This window comes from Paramisgurnus dabryanus, chromosome 19, assembly GCF_030506205.2.
Source record: "Paramisgurnus dabryanus chromosome 19, PD_genome_1.1, whole genome shotgun sequence".
Taxonomy (NCBI): Eukaryota; Metazoa; Chordata; class Actinopteri; order Cypriniformes; family Cobitidae; genus Paramisgurnus; species Paramisgurnus dabryanus.
In genome coordinates, this window is record NC_133355.1 from 29622736 (window position 1) to 29642385 (window position 19650).

A 19650-nucleotide genomic window follows, 5' to 3' on the forward strand; every position below is an offset into this window, starting at 1 on the left:
TTCATCCTACCTTCATTTGATCTCTTATCACCTTTCAAATTTTTTTATTAAAAGCGGAGATAATTCCATTTTTGTGAAGAACTTTAGTAAGAGATCAGATTCAGACGGAGCCATGAACAGTACTACACGGTGTTTTCAGTGAATGCGTCAGTGTTTAAGTTGGGTAAGATCGCCACCCAGTGGATAATAGCGGACGTATGAACTTGAGTTATAAAATCCTCAGACAACGTTTTCTCTTTATCGACGAGATGACTCAACAATATTTATTGACATTTATCTGGATATCGCCATTAATTGTGCAATTGTAGACAAATTAAAAATATGATTTAAGACTGTGGTGTTTATTTTCATAAATCAGTAGGCAGCAACAATGGCGCAGTGATACTTCTGTAATGTGGTCTGAACCGTGAGGTAACCGGTGTATTTTATCACGGCTTAGAACGCGTTTCAACCAATCAGAATGAAGAACCAGAACTGCCCGTTTTATAATAAGTCATAAGGGTCAATTTGTTGAAATTAAGATTTGTGCATCATCTGGATCAATTTGTCTGAATAAAACTTGTGTACGGATTAACCAGTTCTTGGCATGAATATAGCCATAGATGCTGGAATGGCATAAAAAACAAAGGAAGAAGAAGAAGTGCATCATTTGAATTTTAAATAAATAGGATTTCCATTCATGCATTTTAGGATAGGACAATATTTGGCTGAGATACAACTATTTTTTTTTTTTTACTTAAAAAGTGTATATAATAAAACAATGATGCAATATATATTGATGATCTTCATTTGCATTTTGTCAGCAACTACTTATATATGTAAATAATTGGCAATATTTTGTATACATTTTCAAAAGCACCATGCTGTTACTAATCACATGACAGGGACCATTATATCTATTATAATTTCTAATGGAGGGATGCCAAGTAAATATTTAAAAATAAAGAAAAATTGAATGCTGTGTGGTTTTACAACATCTAAACTATTGTCAGTAAAACACAATTTAGTAGTAACAGTATATGTGAGATAAATCACCTGAAACTCCTCTCTGAGCTGAGAGGTGTTGGTCTGAGAGTCCACACTTAACATGTCCTTATAGGTGAGAGAAAACTCGCTGATAGGGATTGAAGTCTCTCCGCACAGACAGGCTTCCAGTATGGCATCGTGTATGAACACATACTGCTCCTGAAAAACCAAGCCATCCACAAAGTCACGTCAGGTCAAACTACAGCATAACAACACAACAAATGGCTTTAAAGAAATCGGGCCTTGTCAAAAACTATCTAATTACTTTCATTAAAAGCTTTGATTAAAGATGATGTGACAAAATGTCAGATAAATTAATAATATTAGCCTCATTTAGCAGCCTAGAAAGGAAATGTCAAAGCGAATCAAATTTATATTATTCCCACATAAAGTTATCTACAAATGGCCATCAGCAGACACTGACTACTATACAAGGAAATATGTTGTGGCCCTATGGTTAGAGAGTGAGACGACTGTGTGTGTTCACTGCACACTAGATGGGCTAAATAGGCCACATTCCCAGTATGGGTTATCATACATTGGCTCTTAATTCACTTTAAATCTCATTTAAAACACCCTAAGTTGCACAGAAGAAGACTTGGATGAACAATGGCATGCATACATCAAAGAGTATTTTTGAGGTTTACCGCAACATTACGATATTGACTGAATTTTGAGCCTTTTACCGTTAGGAGATTTGTGCATGTACTCAGAGGGTTTTGCATTTGTCCTCTTCATATGTGACCCAAGCTGGCAAGATGAGTCGGAAAGAGCATCGTCTAATTTTTTTCAAAATTTACTTTGCTGACTTGCTCTGTAATTTTTTGTCAGATTCCAACAATTAATGCATCGTTTGAAGTATATTAATATAAATAATTCATTTTTGAAAATGTGCTCATTCCAACTCATGGGTCACAAATATAGTTGACATTATTTGCAGAGCTTTGTGTGAGCAGCAGCATCAACACACATCATCAGCTTTTTTCATTAGTCTGTTCTTCAAAACATAATTAAGATTCACATCCTTGCATTTGAGCAAAGACTTTTTTGTCTAATGTCAATCTGAAATGTCTTACAAATCGCAGTCACAGTGGTTGGCAAAATTACCTGCCACTGTACTAAAAGCACTTGCATCTGTCAAGTGACGGATGTTAATTACACCCCATCAGTAAGCATTTCATCATACAGTTACAAAGCAGTGCTTACATTTTTTGTCCACACTGTTAAATATTTATAAAGTCGTGAAAGACTCTTTGCATATATACAGTATCTCACAAAAGTAAGTACACCCCTCACATCTTCTCAAGAGACAATACTATAGAAATGAAATCTGGATATATTTTAGAGGAGGGGTGCGCGGGTCAAAAAAAACTAATGCAGGGTTAGTTGTAACACGGACTGTTTATTGTTGCACAAGGTTGAGCGTTTTGTTTCCGGTATTTTTTTCACGCTGCCAAAAGACGATCTCCAGCAAATTATTGGAAATGTATAATGTTTTCCAGAGTTATTGATGAACGAGTGTTTTGGTGGCATGTCATTTTTTCATCATGTTTTTTTTTTTTTTTGGTTTCTAAGGTGGGTGTGAGATACCAAATCCAATTTCGTGTCATTTTAATCAGTGTCTTGTTGACTAAAACATAGCATTGTTTTGAAATATGTCTGCAGCTTTTGGCAACTTTTTTGGTGGGCTTGAAAATATTTTGACCCAGCGGGGTTAATGATAACGCTGTGTTACAACTCACCCCTCATCACTTACGATATGAAAACCACTAACGTTAGCGTAATTCTTACCGTTGTTTTAAATAGCATACACACGAATAATTGCTGGCTGCCAATAAAATAAATGTGCCTGTCTTATCAAAAATCGTGTGTCTAATGTATTTTTGTTCATATCTTTAATATTGATTGAATAAGGTCACGTCAAAGACTGAAATCATAAGGAAATGAAAGACTAAAATCAGCGCTCTGTTTCAGTCACACTTGATTCTAAGGAACTACTTTGTTTGGCGGAAGAGTAATATTTGTACTAATATAATTACAACTTATTTGTGTTTTATTTTATAAAATCCCGCTAACGTTATGCATATGAAGTAACCATTTTATAAACGCAATAAACCCCTCGAAGCGTTGGGTTACCAGTGCATTTTATAACAGGGTTATATCGCGTCGTGCCTAACCACGCCCCTTAGCTGTTATAAAATGCACTGCTTCTTGGGGTCCATTGCTTTATTAATCAAACTCAAATATTTTTTGAAAAATTGAGCCAAAACTAAAAAGTGTCCTCTGAAAATAACTTAACATACAGCATTAATGTCAAAATCGCTGGCAAGAAAAGTGAGTACACCCTAAGTGATAATAGATGTATATTGTTTAACAATGCAAATCCACATGTCCTATTCATCATCTTCATGTTTTATCTGTGACATACTGTATCACCCGCTATGAGGTCAACAAAGTACGTTTTTGCGAACTATTATTATTATAAGTGTCTCATGTTGATCTGATGTTTGTAGATGTTAAAAGGATGTGCTAAATAGTGTGGCTTTTTACTAGGACAAATGAAAAGGTGCCATTTAAGTGTGTATGGTCTTCTGATCTTTATATATGGCCCATGTCCTTCATTCAAGTCTATTGGATTGTATCCCTTTATCATTCACCAGGGAAACATTGTAGGCCCTAATTGCTTACAAATTATCACATTGTTTCGTCTCATTGTCTTAGAGTAAGCCTAATGGATTGGCCTTCAGCTTTTTAATGTCTATTCACATCTTATAAGCGTCAGTGTATAGCAAAGACACAAGAGATCTCATGCATTATATCATTAAATTCCAAGCACGTTTTAAACGCTCTTGCGGTATTAAGCGAACAGTGATTATACATTAGGTTATAGTTTCTTCTTTGTTGTTCCCCGCTGGACCCCTTGAGGAGTTACTAGAATAGAAACACATTCACTTTGATCGTTTGTGCAGTTCATTAATCCATCATGAGTTACGAATGCGAACGAATTTCAAAAGAGAAATAAAAAATATCCCTATTTAAATGATTCTGAATATCTTTTTACTAAGAAACCTTCGAGGTGCTTTGTTCTTGTTATTGAATAGAATATATATAGATGTTAAAGCCAGGCACAAAATATGAATTATGAATGAATGCTGTTCATTAGGGAGAATAATGTCCACGTTTATAAATGACAGGTGTAAGATTGGATTAAAACCGCATGTTAATGACTAATGTTGTTAGCTTCTGCAGGTTATTCTTGTAGACTAACGCAAGTCACCAGCCCTTCGTTTTACTGTACAGCTTAAGTGAATTTTCATGACAGTTTAAACAGGAGTCTCACCTCAGTCTGGATCATGTTTATACGTCGTGAGCAAAGCGTCTTCACACAGTTATAAATGTCCACCACACCCTCACACTCCGCCATGTCCAACATCACGTCCAGTACGATGTAACAGCCCGTGCGGCCAGCGCCCATACTGCAGACAGACGGACAGAGCGAGAGATTAGTTTATAAAGTATAGTAGGTGTTCAAATGATTTTTTTTCATTTAAAAAAAATCTATCATCAATCGATAAAGACTGATGATTCTTTTGGGAAAGGCTCTACTCCTGTGAGGCACTTGCCAACCTTTGCGCATGCGAATATCTGAGACAACCTAAAAAAGGTTAGCGCATAAGAAACAAACATTATGGTTACAGCTGATGACAGGTTTATTTGTTGATCAGAAATATGTTGCAAACATGGCGCCACTTCCCTAAAAAGACTTTGGTACAGCTTTCACTTCAAATTTTAAAGCACAGTTGATACGGAGCATAATACTGATGATATGAGGCTGTCAACTGGTAAAACATTAAGAAGTGTAATGTGAGTAGGATTCATAGCAGCAAAGGCCTACTAATAAATTATCTTTATTAGTAAATTGGAAAACACTATGCAAGCAAGATACTTTGAAGAACACATTACATCATAACAAACTATGTTAACTTTTTAAAACACTAGTGGGCAAAAGAGTCTTTAGTACTGATTTACATATGTATTGAGTATCGCTGTATGAACCTGTATGCAATGTCTGGAGCTTCTTTGTTCAACTTCAACTTGTTTTTATTCGACAGTAACACCTTTCTTTAGAGTAAGAACTGTGAGGGAGCAAAGATACGTCCTTGGACCGGTGAACCACCATAAAGTGTTTTTCTCTTTATAATTTACAGCAAACGCACAGAAATTCTTAGCTTCGGTCTAAATAATATGTTTATATATTATTATTATATATTATATATATTATATTATATGTTGATATGTTTGTCCTTTGGCGGCTACCATAGCTTCAGTATGTGTTTCGAAAGGGAATGATGAGCTGTGGACTGAGCCATTGGTTGCAATTACAGTCTTAGCACTGGATGCTGTTAAAAATCGACACACTGCACCTTTAAAAAAATGAAATAGCTAAATATAAATTAAATGAAACTTTTAAAACAGTAACTCGATGGGAAACATTTTAAACAGCAATTTTAAATCATGACACATTTCTAAAATAAATCAAGGATTGACTTCTGCTAAGGGGCCCACAAAGGCTTGGCCGAGAAACTGATTTGATTTTAATTTGGTTTATAATACTAATAGTTGCATAAAAATGTGAGTGCACTGCATTATGGGATTGAATGTTTGGTTTGGATACTCTTATACAAACATAAAATTAGCCTACTGTTCACTGTTTACAACCTATACCGCAGAAACAGTAAGAGCAGTATACTATTCTGAACATAGCCTTTGAGATGTTGGACTATGACAAGTCTGCAAAAAGAAAAACAGGTTCACTTTGTTCCACACATGCTACATAACATTAAAATCTGTTTTAAATGGACTATACTGTCAGTTGAGGTCAACATAATTTTTAAATATTTTAAAAATATTGTTATATCGCATGGGTAAAAAAGATAAAGAATTCCAGGAATGGCACATTTTTAACATATTTAATAAAGCTTTAATATCTAGGCAAAGTCATAAGTGATCTACAGTACCTCTGATCAGCTTATTAAATGTGGACCTGAGACGGCATTCACAAAGCCTCTTAGTGTAAAATTTAAAAGTCTAAGAACAATTAGATTTCATCACTATTCCCAGAATTAAGGATATATTTTAAGTAAAAATCTCCATGAATGTCAAAACCTCTCTCAATTCAGCTAAATTATTCAAGGAAGATGGATAGATTTTAAAGAAATGCAAGATTGTTGCTTTAATTCATTTTTAATCTCATTTATTTTAATAGTTAACAGGCGATCATCCACTGCTTTCACTAAAAAGTTGACGTGGTGGCAAGCATTTCTACTTTCTCCATGCAGTATGTGGTTTCTTTGATCCAATCACCAAATGATTCGGAGTCCTCTGACCTGTGGCCAGTGCTTGAATTGAGGGGGGGGCTGGGGGGATCCGGGACCCCCCATAAGGCATTAGGGACCCCCTATAAGATGTCAAAATTATACTTAAAGATATTTTTATTTTAGTACAGATAATTCTGACAAACTCAAATAGATGATCAAAGTCAAAGTAATCAAGCAGGTATTTCCGTGAAAAATAATCAGGCGTAGTCTAAATCTATAAAATCATTAATTTCAGTATTTTCCTTGTTATAAATTAACGTCTAAGGAATTGTATATAAAGTTTAGTTTTTATCATTTACAGCAACAATCACAAATTATATGTAATTTGTCGGTTTATCATAAATACTTTGACACCCTAAATCTCAAAATTAAATAAGATTGCTGAATTTTGCCGGGAATTCCCAGGCAGGATCACATTTGTTTTTGTTTGTTTTTTAGGTTTACTTATCAAAAATGCTTTTTTGTTTCTTTGTGTGATGTTCTTAACATTGTGGATTTAAAATGTTATGATGAATCATTTACAAAATGTTTATCCTGCCTTTCATTTTAACTTAAAAAAAAGAGAGTAAAATACCACATAAATACCACATTACCAACATAAATTAGATGCATTTAGGTTTACTTTTTCTTTAATAATTTCATAATTATTGTCAGTCCTATCTCATATGAAAACATCAGCGGTCTTCTGCTCCGCTCCGTCATTCAGCAAATTTTTCATTTTTTTCCAATCCTGCAGCTATGGATCAAAGTATAGTGTACATTAACCAATGACATCTGCATCTGTGTAGTTCTTTAATAAAAAAACAACAGTTTACAAAATGTGATGTCGGAGCATTATTTTTTATATATAATTTTGCTATGTCATGTTGCATGGTGGGGACCCCCCATAAGACCTGATTCAATTCGAGTACTGCCTGTGGCTCACACATTTCTGATTGTATTACCAGGGTGTGATTTGTGAAAAAATCAGAGAGTGGACATTTTTATGGACATTTCAAAGACATCTTAAAATACCAAATTCTTCACACGAGCTTGCGTTTCTGGTCCGACGAATTCACATGTGTATGAATGGAAGTCAATGGATGAAAAGTGTAGTGTGGCAGATGTGAGAGGAAAGCTGTCTGAAAAAAATCCACTTCGCCTTTAAAATAGCTGTAAGCAATTTTCTTGAAATACAGTATAAAAATGTCACTACCACCTGACAGATGTCACTGAAATGGGTGTCTTGGGAAATCGCATCTGTCTCTGTGTCAGTATTAGACTCTGTAAACTGCGTGTCAACACATTGTCTTTTCATCAAGCCGCCGTGTTAATGATGATTGAAATATTTTCCTTGAGGAGTCAAACATGAGGATGATGCATACAGTAAGTAAAGTGTCATTACCTGCAGTGAACCACCACCGGCCCGGCGTCAGGGGGTGTGGACGCTTTGACCCGTCGTAGGAAGCCCAGCAGTCCTGTGGCGTGAAATGGGACGCCGTGCTCCGGCCACGATGTAAAGTGAAACTGGCAGACTTCGTGCTTGGCTGGGTAACCTCGCTGATGTAATTCAAACAAACACATTTACTGTACAAACTCTTTATTTTGTAGAAAATGTTTCCTTCATTACACACAAAAGCACTATTGTCTGGTTTACTTTACTTTTTTATATCTGGAATGCATTTACCCTTTCCATGGCAAAGGTGCGCACTGTGTATTCTGCCAATGTTTCAGTTTTCAATAACGTGATTTTTATGTCTCCGTATAGCTCACTGTCATCAGGCCAGTATTTACAGCACTTCATCTGAAATACACAAACACACACACACAATAGCTACAATACCAATCAAGTACCACATATTTGATTAGTACTTGACAGAAACGCTGTCACTGGGACAGTACCTTTGGTACCCTCACAAAGTTTGTAATATTTACCATTTAGTATATATAATATACAGGTGCTGGTCATATAATTAGATATTATCAAAAAGTTGAATTATTTCACTAATTCCATTCAAAAAGTAAAACTTGTATATTATATTCATTCATTATATACACATAATTGATTTTGGAAACTTTGTGTGCCTCTCCTCTGGGACCCTGATTTCCAAAGGAAATGCTAAATTTACTTTTATCAGAGAACATAATTTTGGACCCCTCAGCAGCAGTCCAGAAGTGATATGCTTCTGACGCTGTCTGTTGTTCAGGAGTGGCTTGACACGAGGAATGCGTCAGCTGAAACCAGGTCTTGCATATGTCTGTGCGTAGTGGATCTTGAAGCACTCCAGCTGCAGTCCACTCTTTGTAAATCTCCCCCACATTTTTGAATGGGTTTTGTTTCACAGTCCTCTCCAGAGTGCGTTATCTCTATTGCTTGTACACTTTTTTCTACCACATCTTTTCCTTCCCTTCGCCTCTCTATTAATGTGCTTGGAGACAGAGCTCTGTGGACAGCCAGCATCTTTTGCAATGACCTTTTGTGTCTTGCCCTCCTTGTGCAAGGTGTTAATGATCGTCTTTTGGACAACTGTCAAATCAGCAGTCTTCCCAATGATTGTGAAGCCTACAGAACTAGACTGAGAGCTCATTTAAAGGCCTTTGCAGGTGTTTTGAGTTAATTAGCTGATTAGAGTTTGGCACCAGGGGCCTCATTTATCAACATTGTGTAGAAAACGTTCTGTATTTTTACCTACAAATGAAGTTTCATGCTCTATTTTGTTTACTTTCTGTTCATATTTGCTTTGAGCTGTACCAGTAATCCAAGTTTTACCAAGTTAAAATGGAGACGGGCTTGACAGATTAAATATCATTGATCAGAAGGAATGTGCTCTGGCTAATGGCTTGCCCTGGTAAAGTTGATCTTCAATAACGCTCAGCTTTGAACACATCGTTCAGTGTTCAGCAATGGATTGCGTCTATCAGTGGGCAGACGGTGGGGGCGGGCGACCTCAGGGCAAATGTAGAGTTATTTTACTCACTCTCCCCACCTCCACCAGTTTGGTGATCATGACGATGCTGTAGCAGTTCTCTTGCCAAACCATGCGCCAGAAGTCATAGATCATGTCCTGTTTAGGCCCTGCAGGAACACACAGAACAATTTGCTTTGTGGAGGATGAGAAATTATTTGAACAAGATAAAGTGAGGATAGAGGCTCTCAAACTGAAATAGTGATGGACAGTTACTGTATTACATAAGGAACGATGGTGGGAAGCTAGTGGGATGAAGGAGATATCAGGTCCTAAAAAAAAAATTTAGGCAGTAAGAAATCAGTGAGTAAGAGCGAATGTGAGAGTGTCTGTGGTGTTTGCCTGTGATCAGTTATTGGGGGTTGTGACAAAAACGGTTTGGCAAGATGAGAAATTAAAAACCTTTTTAAAAAACTTGTTTTAAAGCAACACTATGTAGTTTCCATTTTAAAAATGACTTACAGCTCAATGCCTGGTATCAGACACTCTTCTGCAGGCAGGGGGAGAGGCGGGGCTGTGTTTCCTACCCTCCACCGCCACTTTCAGAGTGTGCTTGTAGCAGCTAGGAGGCTGCTCAGGTTGCAGCAACAGTACAATTTGTCCAGTTAAAAGTTGTTCTATCACTGAAATAATTTTAGAGACATTATTTAAAGGTAAAAAAACTACATAGTGTTGCTTTAAAAGCATGCATCAGGTTTATTTCAATGCACATAGTGTATTTACATTGTTTCGATGCAATAAAAAATTACATTTGCACCATTTTTTATAAAAGTTAAGACTGAAAATGTCAAATGGTGTAACCGCCAATTGCACCAAAGAATGAGAAATATTAAACATTTTATCCACCTTGAAGGCAGGTAAGCGTAATCAAAGAAAAATCATTTAAAAATATAATTTAATAGTTATTTTTTATGTACATTTTAATGCGTTTGTGTAATATTTGTCCTGACATATGCTGAAAACAGCTGTGTTTTCTAAATAATTTTTGACAAATGATGTAAAAATGTATGTAAATCATATTACACTAAACTAGATGATTATATTTTACTCCACATTTTTTATAAATATATTTATATTTTCATTCAAAAAAATATTAGTTACACCAATTGACACAGACTGGTTACACTACATTGACATTTTTGCAATTTTCCCCCAAATATTCTTTCAAAATGAAAGAAAACCAGACATTGCACTATAAATGCAAAAAATAAATCCACATTTTTTTTTATTTTAACCCTTTTACATTCAATTGAACCATTTGGACAAAAAATAGATAACGTCACGTTAACGTCACATCATTTTGTGATTTTTAACGTCACACACGCCTTTGGTGTGAAAGACCTGGGTTCAAATCCACTGTGATACACCATTGTGTCCCTGAGCAAGACACTTAACCCTAGTTGCTCCAGAGGCGTGCGACCTCTGACATATATAGCAATTGTAAGTCGCTTTGGATAAAAGCGTCAGCTAAGTAAAAAAGTAAGTAAAGTAAAGATACATTAGAAGAAGACTTTTAAATTAATGGTTCACCCCAAATGAAAAGTAGCCCTTGGTAATGAATTTTAAAAATGCTGGGTTATTTTCAACCCAACGTTGGCTCAAAAAGAGATGAATCCAGCCACTTGGTTGAATTGTCACAGAAAAGGTTTATATTTACTCCATCAATGGGTTAAAATAATTGATTTGTTGGATTTGTTTTTGATGGTTGGAGCTTTAAAAATGGGGCACTATCCAATGCCATTATATACTATAATGCAATTATAACTATTCCTTTAAAGTAGCGTTTTACCTTGTTGTTCAAAAGCACTCTGAGTTGTTGTTTTTCGTAGTTTTTTTTTTTTTTTTTTTTGCAGTTTTTTGCTTTGTAGCTGTTAGTCTTTTTTGGTCTTTTAACATTATTGTGGGTTTGCCTTTTCTGCGTGTTTTGTATGAATATGTTCAGTAAATGAAAAGATCTGTACATTAAAACCAATTAGCCAGCAGAGTAAATGTACATTTGTTTGTTTTATTTAACTTTAACTATTGATATAAAATTTCATAGTTTAATATTGTAGAGACATTAACTCAGTTGTGTTAATTGCAATGCTTGAAGGAAAATTACTGCTTGCTATATTTTATGTTTTCTTAGGAACAGCAGCTTTTACTTCCAGGAAAGAACTTACCCATAATGACCTATAATTACAAATACTTACCCATAATGTGAAAATAGTCAAGAATTTGGGTATTTTCAGTGAAGCTGAAATCACACTGCTGAAAGGCTGTTTCTGTGCGTAAAGAGTATGTCTGTGCCGAATGACTTCACCAGGGTTCGTACAAAATGAAAGATGAAAGATTCACAAGTAACAATCTTGCTTTATTTCTTTTATGGGCTAGTAAGTGGAGTGGAAGTCCTTATATGGGCAATTTAACCGGAATAACGCACGCACACACCAACCAAGAGCTGACACGAAATTAATGTCACAGAAGAAGTGTGCTGTTGTTTGTGAGGCAAAATTAAGCTTGTTCAGCTTCACCCAGCATTGTGGAAACAATTGATATAGTTTGTTTAGCCGGTGTAGCAGATGAGTTGCGCATGTGTGTTTGTTTAACGCTGGATGCAGTGAAATGGGGCGGTCCCAACCAGATGTGCGTTCAACAACGTAACTCGCTGCTGAACCAACATAGTACAATGCATAGCTGGAGAGACAAACTCCCTTGTCACGACTGTTTCCCGAAAGCATAGTAACTTTGTCGCACGTTCGTCGTTTGAACCATGTTGGTTTAACAACATAGTTGATGATGTCACGTCCCAGATAGCAATGAGTCGGCGGACCACCAGCGGTGCTCTGGAGGCAGTAAGCGTCATAAGGGCGTAATCGCAAACAGGTCTGACGGCGGACTGCCGGCGGCAGCTAGCCTAGAAATCTAGACGCACCCTAGCGGCCGCAAAATATATTTGCTGCCAGGGTTTAGTCTAGGCACTCACAATACACTTAACAGCTCCAAAAACCAAAATTTGGTCAGGCCAATCACATCGTGTGTAGCGTCTGTGGGGCGGGCTTAACATGATGACGACAGAGCTGCAACGGTTCCTACTTGAAAACAAAGAATGGCTGCTGCTGCTGGCGAACAGCTTTCTTTTGAAGCAGCTTTGGCCGCGACTCTGGAGGACTTAGACTTATGTTTTTCTTTGAGAGAAGAGCAAATAACCCTACTGAAGTCCTTTTTAAGCAAGAAAGATGTGTTTTTGGAGTTTTGCCGACTGGTTACGGTAACTACGTCACCTTCTTCGTTGCTCTGATTGGTCATAGCGCTATCCTATTGCGTGCAGAGGCATTTTGAGGGACAACCTTATATCCCGCCCCTTGCATTGAGCCGTTTGTGTGAAGAGTTGCCAGACCTTACATCTTGATGTAGGTCTGGCTAACCAGGCTAGGCGGCAGCCGCTTTTGCATAAATTAAGCAGTCGGTCCGCCGGCTGCATGCCGGGGGCAAATCGCAAGAAAGGGGAGTGACGTATTCGGCGGCAAACGTTTCATCCCCGCCAGCGGGACGCACCTATAGCCGACAGCTTAGGGCTGGTGGCAAAAAGAAGTCCTGCGGATATTTTTTGCTATCTGGGGTGGGAGGTGAAGTACTAATTAAGCTGTGCAAATCGATTTAATGTCAGATTATTGCTGTAAATAAGCATCGGAAGACTGATTTAGTTATGTCTTCTTTATTTTCAAGATATTTAATTCATGCGCAAGTTCCCTCTTACATCACTCCTCCCAGGGATTCCCCAGGGTGTGACTGTGCACATGCACAGTTTTCAAATGCAGCGCTTTAATTCTGTTTACAACTTAAAGACGTAAAATTAAAATTTTATATAATTTAGAATGATGGATATAGAATATACTATCTGTTTTTTGCTTATTTTGTTCAAAAGCATGATCAACGTAAGTCTACATATTATAATAACAAGAAACGATGCTTCTAACGACAGATGAAGAGCTGTCATTCAAACCACACAAGTTTGCGATGCAGCTTGCGAATGTTCGTTTGAACAATGGTTTTGGGAAACACCAAATCATTGAACTTTGTCAGTAACGACGAAACTTACGACAGTAGTTGGCTAACGATGCTTTAGGGAAACGCACCCCAGGTCATGAGTCGCAGGTGGTGAGTAAAACTGCATCAAATGTCTGTGCTATGTTGGAAATCGGCACGTTAGTGCATATCATGTAAACAACACGAACATGTAGTGAATCATAAGTTATCCAGAGATCGTGGGATAATGTTTTGTGTGTTGCTTGCTCATGACTCGCTCTGCCCGTACACCTCGAGGGGGTTGGATTTATTTGGAAAGAATTGCTAGAGCTGATATGTCTTTTATAAATTTGATAAAACTAAAGACTCTTAGACTTTTACTACTCTATAGGTATTCACGATTTACATAAGATAAGCAGAAACTGCGTGTGTTGTGTGAGCTTTAAAAAATCGATTAGGTTTTTTTTTCAATTCAAATGTATTTCTACAGTAGGCCTACTTTTTAAGATTTTGTATTTGTAGCAAAGCAGCTTTACAGTACAGTATATAACTAACAGCGACACTAAACACCACTAATGATGGAAACAAGAAGTTTGTTGTCCGCTATAAAAGCAGTGCTGCTTCCATTAACCCAGGCTAAGCTGTGTCCTCATGCTGTCAGCTGGGAAATTATTATGGGATATAAACTATATAATAATATTCCCCACAAACATTCAGCTGTAGTAGAAATGACCTACATTTTTAAAAATAAAGGTGCTTAAAAACTTCTTCACTGCATTGTTACAGAAGAACCGATTTTGGTTTCTCAAAGAACCATTCAGTCAAAGGTTCTTTGAAGAATTATTATAACTTTTTATAATCTAAGGCAGGGGTGTCAAAACCATTTAGGCTGAGGGCTGGATCGAAAAAAATGTCCTCTTATGTGGGCCAAACTTTATCATGCTGACATTAACCATACAAACTAAAAAACAACTAGGCCACAAACTGCTCATAGGTAAAGAAGTGAATTTACCTACATGAATTAAAATAAACATGAACACAGTTATAAAAAAACCCAGTAATTAACTTGTCTTTGCAAATAAACATTTTGAACACTAATGAGTACAGTCAGTTAGCTAAGAAAAGAAAATGCTACAGATTAGGTTTGTTCTGCATTACCAAATAATTATAATTATCTCTCTAAAACGGCTTTTATGTCAAAATGATTTCATTGTTATTTAAATATATTGACATTACTGATTTTTCAGTCTTTTCTCTTTTGGTAAAAATGTGACAGATGTTTTTACACCTGATGTTACAGATCGTTTTCATTTTCCATTTTCCAAGTTGTCTGAGTAGCCTATTTATACCTGCATGCGTCTCATTGTGGCAATTAATGATAAACATGCCGGACATCAATGGCGGCCTTTGACTTATTTTTCAATGCGAAGCTCATCACAACATGTATTTAGCCCATCGTGTGTGACTCGTCATGTCAAAATATGTGTTTGGCGCATCACGTGAGCCTATGTGCATCTAGCGTCATGACAAAATAAGTGTCTGCTACAGACGCTCTGAAGGGGTTTATAATAAAAGAGATGCTTGCGTTTGCCAAATACTTGTGTAATACAAATCTCATGTGTAATCAGAGTTTAGTGTTAAGTGAGTGTCTTCTGAGTATTTTGTGAACGTGAGAGACTTTATCATCATAAACCCTTTTGCTTATTTTGACATGAAGCATGATGCACATGGTTTACATAAAGCAACAAACACATCTTTTGACATGACGAGCACCACACATGACACTACGGACACATTGAATTTGCGCCCCTCGTAAGAGAAGTCAATGGCCTCCACTGCCGGTCATCTGCCAAATTCACCTCCCGAAATGTTCGCCTGTCAAATTCTGATTTTTGTTTATTTTTTCAACATCTTCAAGATTGAATAAGCCATAATGAAATAAATATAACATAAGGTTTCCCAAACAGGGATTAGTTTAATCCAGGTTTAATTAGAAAATATAACTAGTTTTAACAAACATGCCCTACTAAAAACATTACTTGTGTGCATTTTGAGGCAAAATAAAGAGCACTGGTGTATTTTAAGATATGCCAGTGCAAGTTGTTTTCAGTTTGGACACCTCTTACATGTATTTTAGTCTAGGACTAGTCTTATCCCTGTCCGGGAAACTGTCCCAATATCTTCTGTTTTTGTTTAAATTGGAATTAAGTAGACTAATACAAACTCGCATCTGACATGAACGCCCTGCCTTTTTCTGTCTGACTGGCCACTAGCGAGCTAACACATTTTAGATAAAAGGAATAGTGATGCCGCTCAAACTGTTTCTAATCTCACTAATGCTGGAATCCTGACAGTGCGCTGGACTACAGCTGTCTCGTGCCAGATGCGGAGATCAAATGTTTCGCCAGCAGTGATTGCTGGGACGTGTAGTGCAATGCTGCACATTCCGAATAGAAGCGGGCCAAGATTAATTATAAACTTATATCATTGAGGGGGCCGAAAGAAATGCGCATCGGGCCTGATTGTATTTGACACATGTGATCTAAAGTATCTTTTGCTACCAATAACCTTTTGTAAAACATTCAGATGTTACAGGTTTATTATGGAAAAGTTCAACCAAAAATGGTTCTTCTGTGGCACCATGAAGCACCTTAATTCCATTTAGACCTCTTAAACAACAGCATCAACAACATCAATGTTTATTATGAATAAGCTCCACTGTATCCTTGATAATCTTCTGGCTGTAGAGCAGAATGTTCAGAGATGGCTTTCAGAGGATATAGCCACAGGCGAATGTGGGAGAAGCAAGCAGAAAGTGAAGCACCTGTCGTTTGAAACTGTTGGCTGTGATTCTTTCAACAGGTGGAAACGGTAACAGACTCACAGCCCGAGGGGAAAGCGCTACAGTATTGCTTTCCACCACCTACCATTCCTGTAAAACCCCCAATATTGTACCATCTACCTACATTTCAGAACATCTTCCCAACTGCAAAGCAATCCATTCACAGCATTGTGATAAAAAGACCCTTAGCAACCACACAGCAACATCCAGGCTGGAGTTTGAGACCTAAGCACATCTGTATGCAGGGCTGCTATGATGTGTGTGTTAGGATGCAGCCGGTTTACACCAGCGAGTGTGTATACATCTGCTCAAACAGCGCCGCGTGTGTGTTTATGGATGAAGGGAGTTTATGTTGATCGCTACGGCTAACATCAGCAGAGATGTGTGCACAGCTGAGATCTGGAGACAAACAGCTACAGACAGCTGAACACATCCAGAGTTGAAGAGAGAATAAAGAAGAGAAATGAAGTCCATTCAGACACATTCGATTTCAGATGGAGACAATTTTGACGTTTCAATTAGTTTGAATGATGCCATAGATTTGGTGGGAAAAACTTTACCCGTGACATGCAGGATTGCTGCTCAAACGCCAATATTTCACAAACTAAGATACCCCTTTTCCACCGGGGCTGGCTCCGTGTCAGACTTCAGTACCAGCTCGCATTTTCACCATAAAGGATGCTTTACGCTATATTACATTGATTTATTATAGTGTTATAGTGTTATTATAACACTGTTACTAGTGGTGGCCAAAAACAATGTCTCAAGATGAATCGATTACAAAATAAAAGTGAGTATTTGCCAGAGGTGGAAAGAGTACTGAAAATTTGTACTCAAGTACAAGTACAAGAAGTTGCTAAAAAAATACTCAATTACAAGTAAAAGTACTGGTGTTAAAAATGTACTTAAGTAAAAGTACAAAGTACCCCTCTTAAAAACTACTCAAGTACAAATTACTTTTTTTAGCCGGTGATATTTATTGAATAAACATTAAATCCATTGAATGAAATCAGAGATATGAATGGATTAAAAACAGGCAATTTGTGTTTTATACGAATAAACACATAGTACAGGAATTTTGTCTGTTTAAAGCATGTTAAATGATTTTAACAGCAGCTATATTATTTCATATTGTTTCTTCATATAATTTTTATCAAGTTATAAAAATGGTCTAATGTTATTATTATTATTAATGAATTGTGATACAACATAAATAAGCTTGTTGGGTTATTTTATTTAAAAACAGATTTTTTTACATTAACTCATTCCCCGCCAGCCATTTTTCGAAAAGTTGCCCGCCAGCATTTTTTATGATTTTCACAAAAGTTTTACAAAATGCCTTCCAGGAAATTTTTCTTCTAAAAATATATATATCAAATGAAAGAACAGACCCTCTACTTTCAAACAAACAATAAAAAAAGTGAAAAACCGTTCCATCCTATTTTTTTCCCTGCTTATAAACTCTTAAATATTGGTGTTTTTCTTTACAAATACAAATTTTTTTTTAGCAAAAAGCTGAAACACTTGCATTTTTGAGAAGGAATTTAGTTAGAGATCAGATTCAGAACGAATATCAAACATAAAATTAGTAAATAACGTTTTGGCTTCAGTTTATCCATAAATTGGTTAAGTCCGCTATCTAGTGGACAATCGCGGTATTGCACATTAACATAAATTCTTCAGAAACACGTTTTATGCAAATGTTTTTTTTTCTTAATTGACAAGATAACTCGTCAATGGCGGGAAAAGGGTTAAAATATTATTGGACAAGAAAGCTTTCAAAAAGTACACTACTAATATTTCAAAAGTTATCAGCATTTATGATTTAGCACTGACATATGTGTAATTTAGACAGGCTGTCAGTGCAGTTACACTGCTACGCCAGTGGGACGCGGCAACAGACGAATTTGATAAAAGAGTCCTTATTAGACTGTTTATTATTATAAGCTTAAAACACTGATTCAATATGAATAATACAATGTTGACAATGACATGAAATTTAACTTTGAGCGCCATTTTACAATGTTAAATCTTTTTTTACGGTCTACGTGCTCGTCACCTAGGTAACTGAAGCTCATGTTTTAGGTATGTGACAAAAAATATAAATACATATATAATTATAACCATATGATAGATAATAAAAAGAACTTTAACATGGTTTTTAAATTATTAAAATCGGATAATTATTAGGAAAGTTATGGAATTTTTTAACTCGAAAATTAGGGGGCATTTTTGTACCCAATTAAAACTATAAAACTATGAAAAACTTCCGCTTGACCAAACACTTTAAAATATCATAACTTTCTCATTTCTTGGTCTATTTGCATAATTCAAACACCACATTGTATGTAATTAAAAGCCCAAGATTAAGATGGCATCTTTTTAAAAGATATATATATAAATGTTATTATTTTTGATTAACCACTAATTAATGAAACCGAGAGCATCAATCCACGCATATCCTCCATATGAAATCAAAGCCCTCTCAAATAAAAGCTATATTTTTATATATTAAAGAAACATTTCATTGTTTCTTTAATATTTCTTAATTGACTAATAATGCTGGCGAGCATTTTAAATGGTCAGATATTATTAATACATTAATTGATGATTATGTTATTTATCATTAATAATAATTCAATAAATGCATGCATGTTGCATGCATGTATTTATTTATATGTTTGACAAAATTATGCCAATAATGTAATCTAGAGAGTCTAATCCTTCGTTCTGTATGATTACTTTAAAAAATAATGCACGGATTGATGAAAACTGAGAAGTTTTGGAAGCCAATATGATTGAATGGGCGATTCTGCTTTTGACAACAACGTCACTTGCGGATCTTAAAAAAGCACATGCGAATGTTACAATCAATCCCAAACTTCACCTTATTCAAGTTAAATGTATATTCTATCAAAAGTATTTGGTTTGAAACAAAAAAATACTCGCCTTCATAGAGGATTTCAATGCCAAACACGAGAGAAATTTTGCTTCGCTTATAACTTTCTTCTTACGACAGCAATCTTGGAAATTCGAACGTGATAATCAACGTGAGGAAGTAATTTATGTCACTAGTATATGGGCTTTAGAGGTATTCACAAAGCAAAGATATGACAGATTTCCTAAATCAACAACGCGTCTGGCGCTGAATACCTGCTGGGAACACAGCCGTGGGAACAAAGCGCTCGTGCGTATTACGTCATTTTGTCACGTACCTACATGTTTCAAGTGATGTTTTCAGGCAAATTATCGTGAGGTCTACCCAACATTAAAAACGAAAACGATCAAATAAATATGGTTATAAGTCTTCTTACCATAATGTGCTTTTTGAGATTAGAGGCTGAAGTATTGTAAGCCGAAATCACTGCAGATGGCAAACAAAGTTTGCATTACATTTACACGCTGTCTCCTTTCCTTCCTCTGTTTGAACAACTCCCAGGTGCGGCCATGG

The 19650-nt window shown here is 36.3% G+C and overlaps 1 protein-coding gene across 4 annotated transcripts in view; it reads right to left on the reverse strand.

Moving 5' to 3' along the window:
* The window catches only part of ptprua (protein tyrosine phosphatase receptor type Ua), a 354316-nt gene that overhangs the window by 33686 nt on the left and 300980 nt on the right, over window positions 1-19650 (reverse strand). For all 4 annotated transcript variants that reach the window (XM_073812654.1, XM_073812653.1, XM_065290946.2 and 1 more), the window contains 5 exons: window positions 9362-9459; window positions 8071-8187; window positions 7789-7943; window positions 4367-4502; window positions 1036-1185 (listed from right to left, as the gene is read on the reverse strand). In XM_073812654.1, coding sequence (XP_073668755.1) covers window positions 1036-1185; window positions 4367-4502; window positions 7789-7943; window positions 8071-8187; window positions 9362-9459 — 656 coding nt within the window. The remainder of the gene's footprint in view (window positions 1-1035; window positions 1186-4366; window positions 4503-7788; window positions 7944-8070; window positions 8188-9361; window positions 9460-19650) is intronic.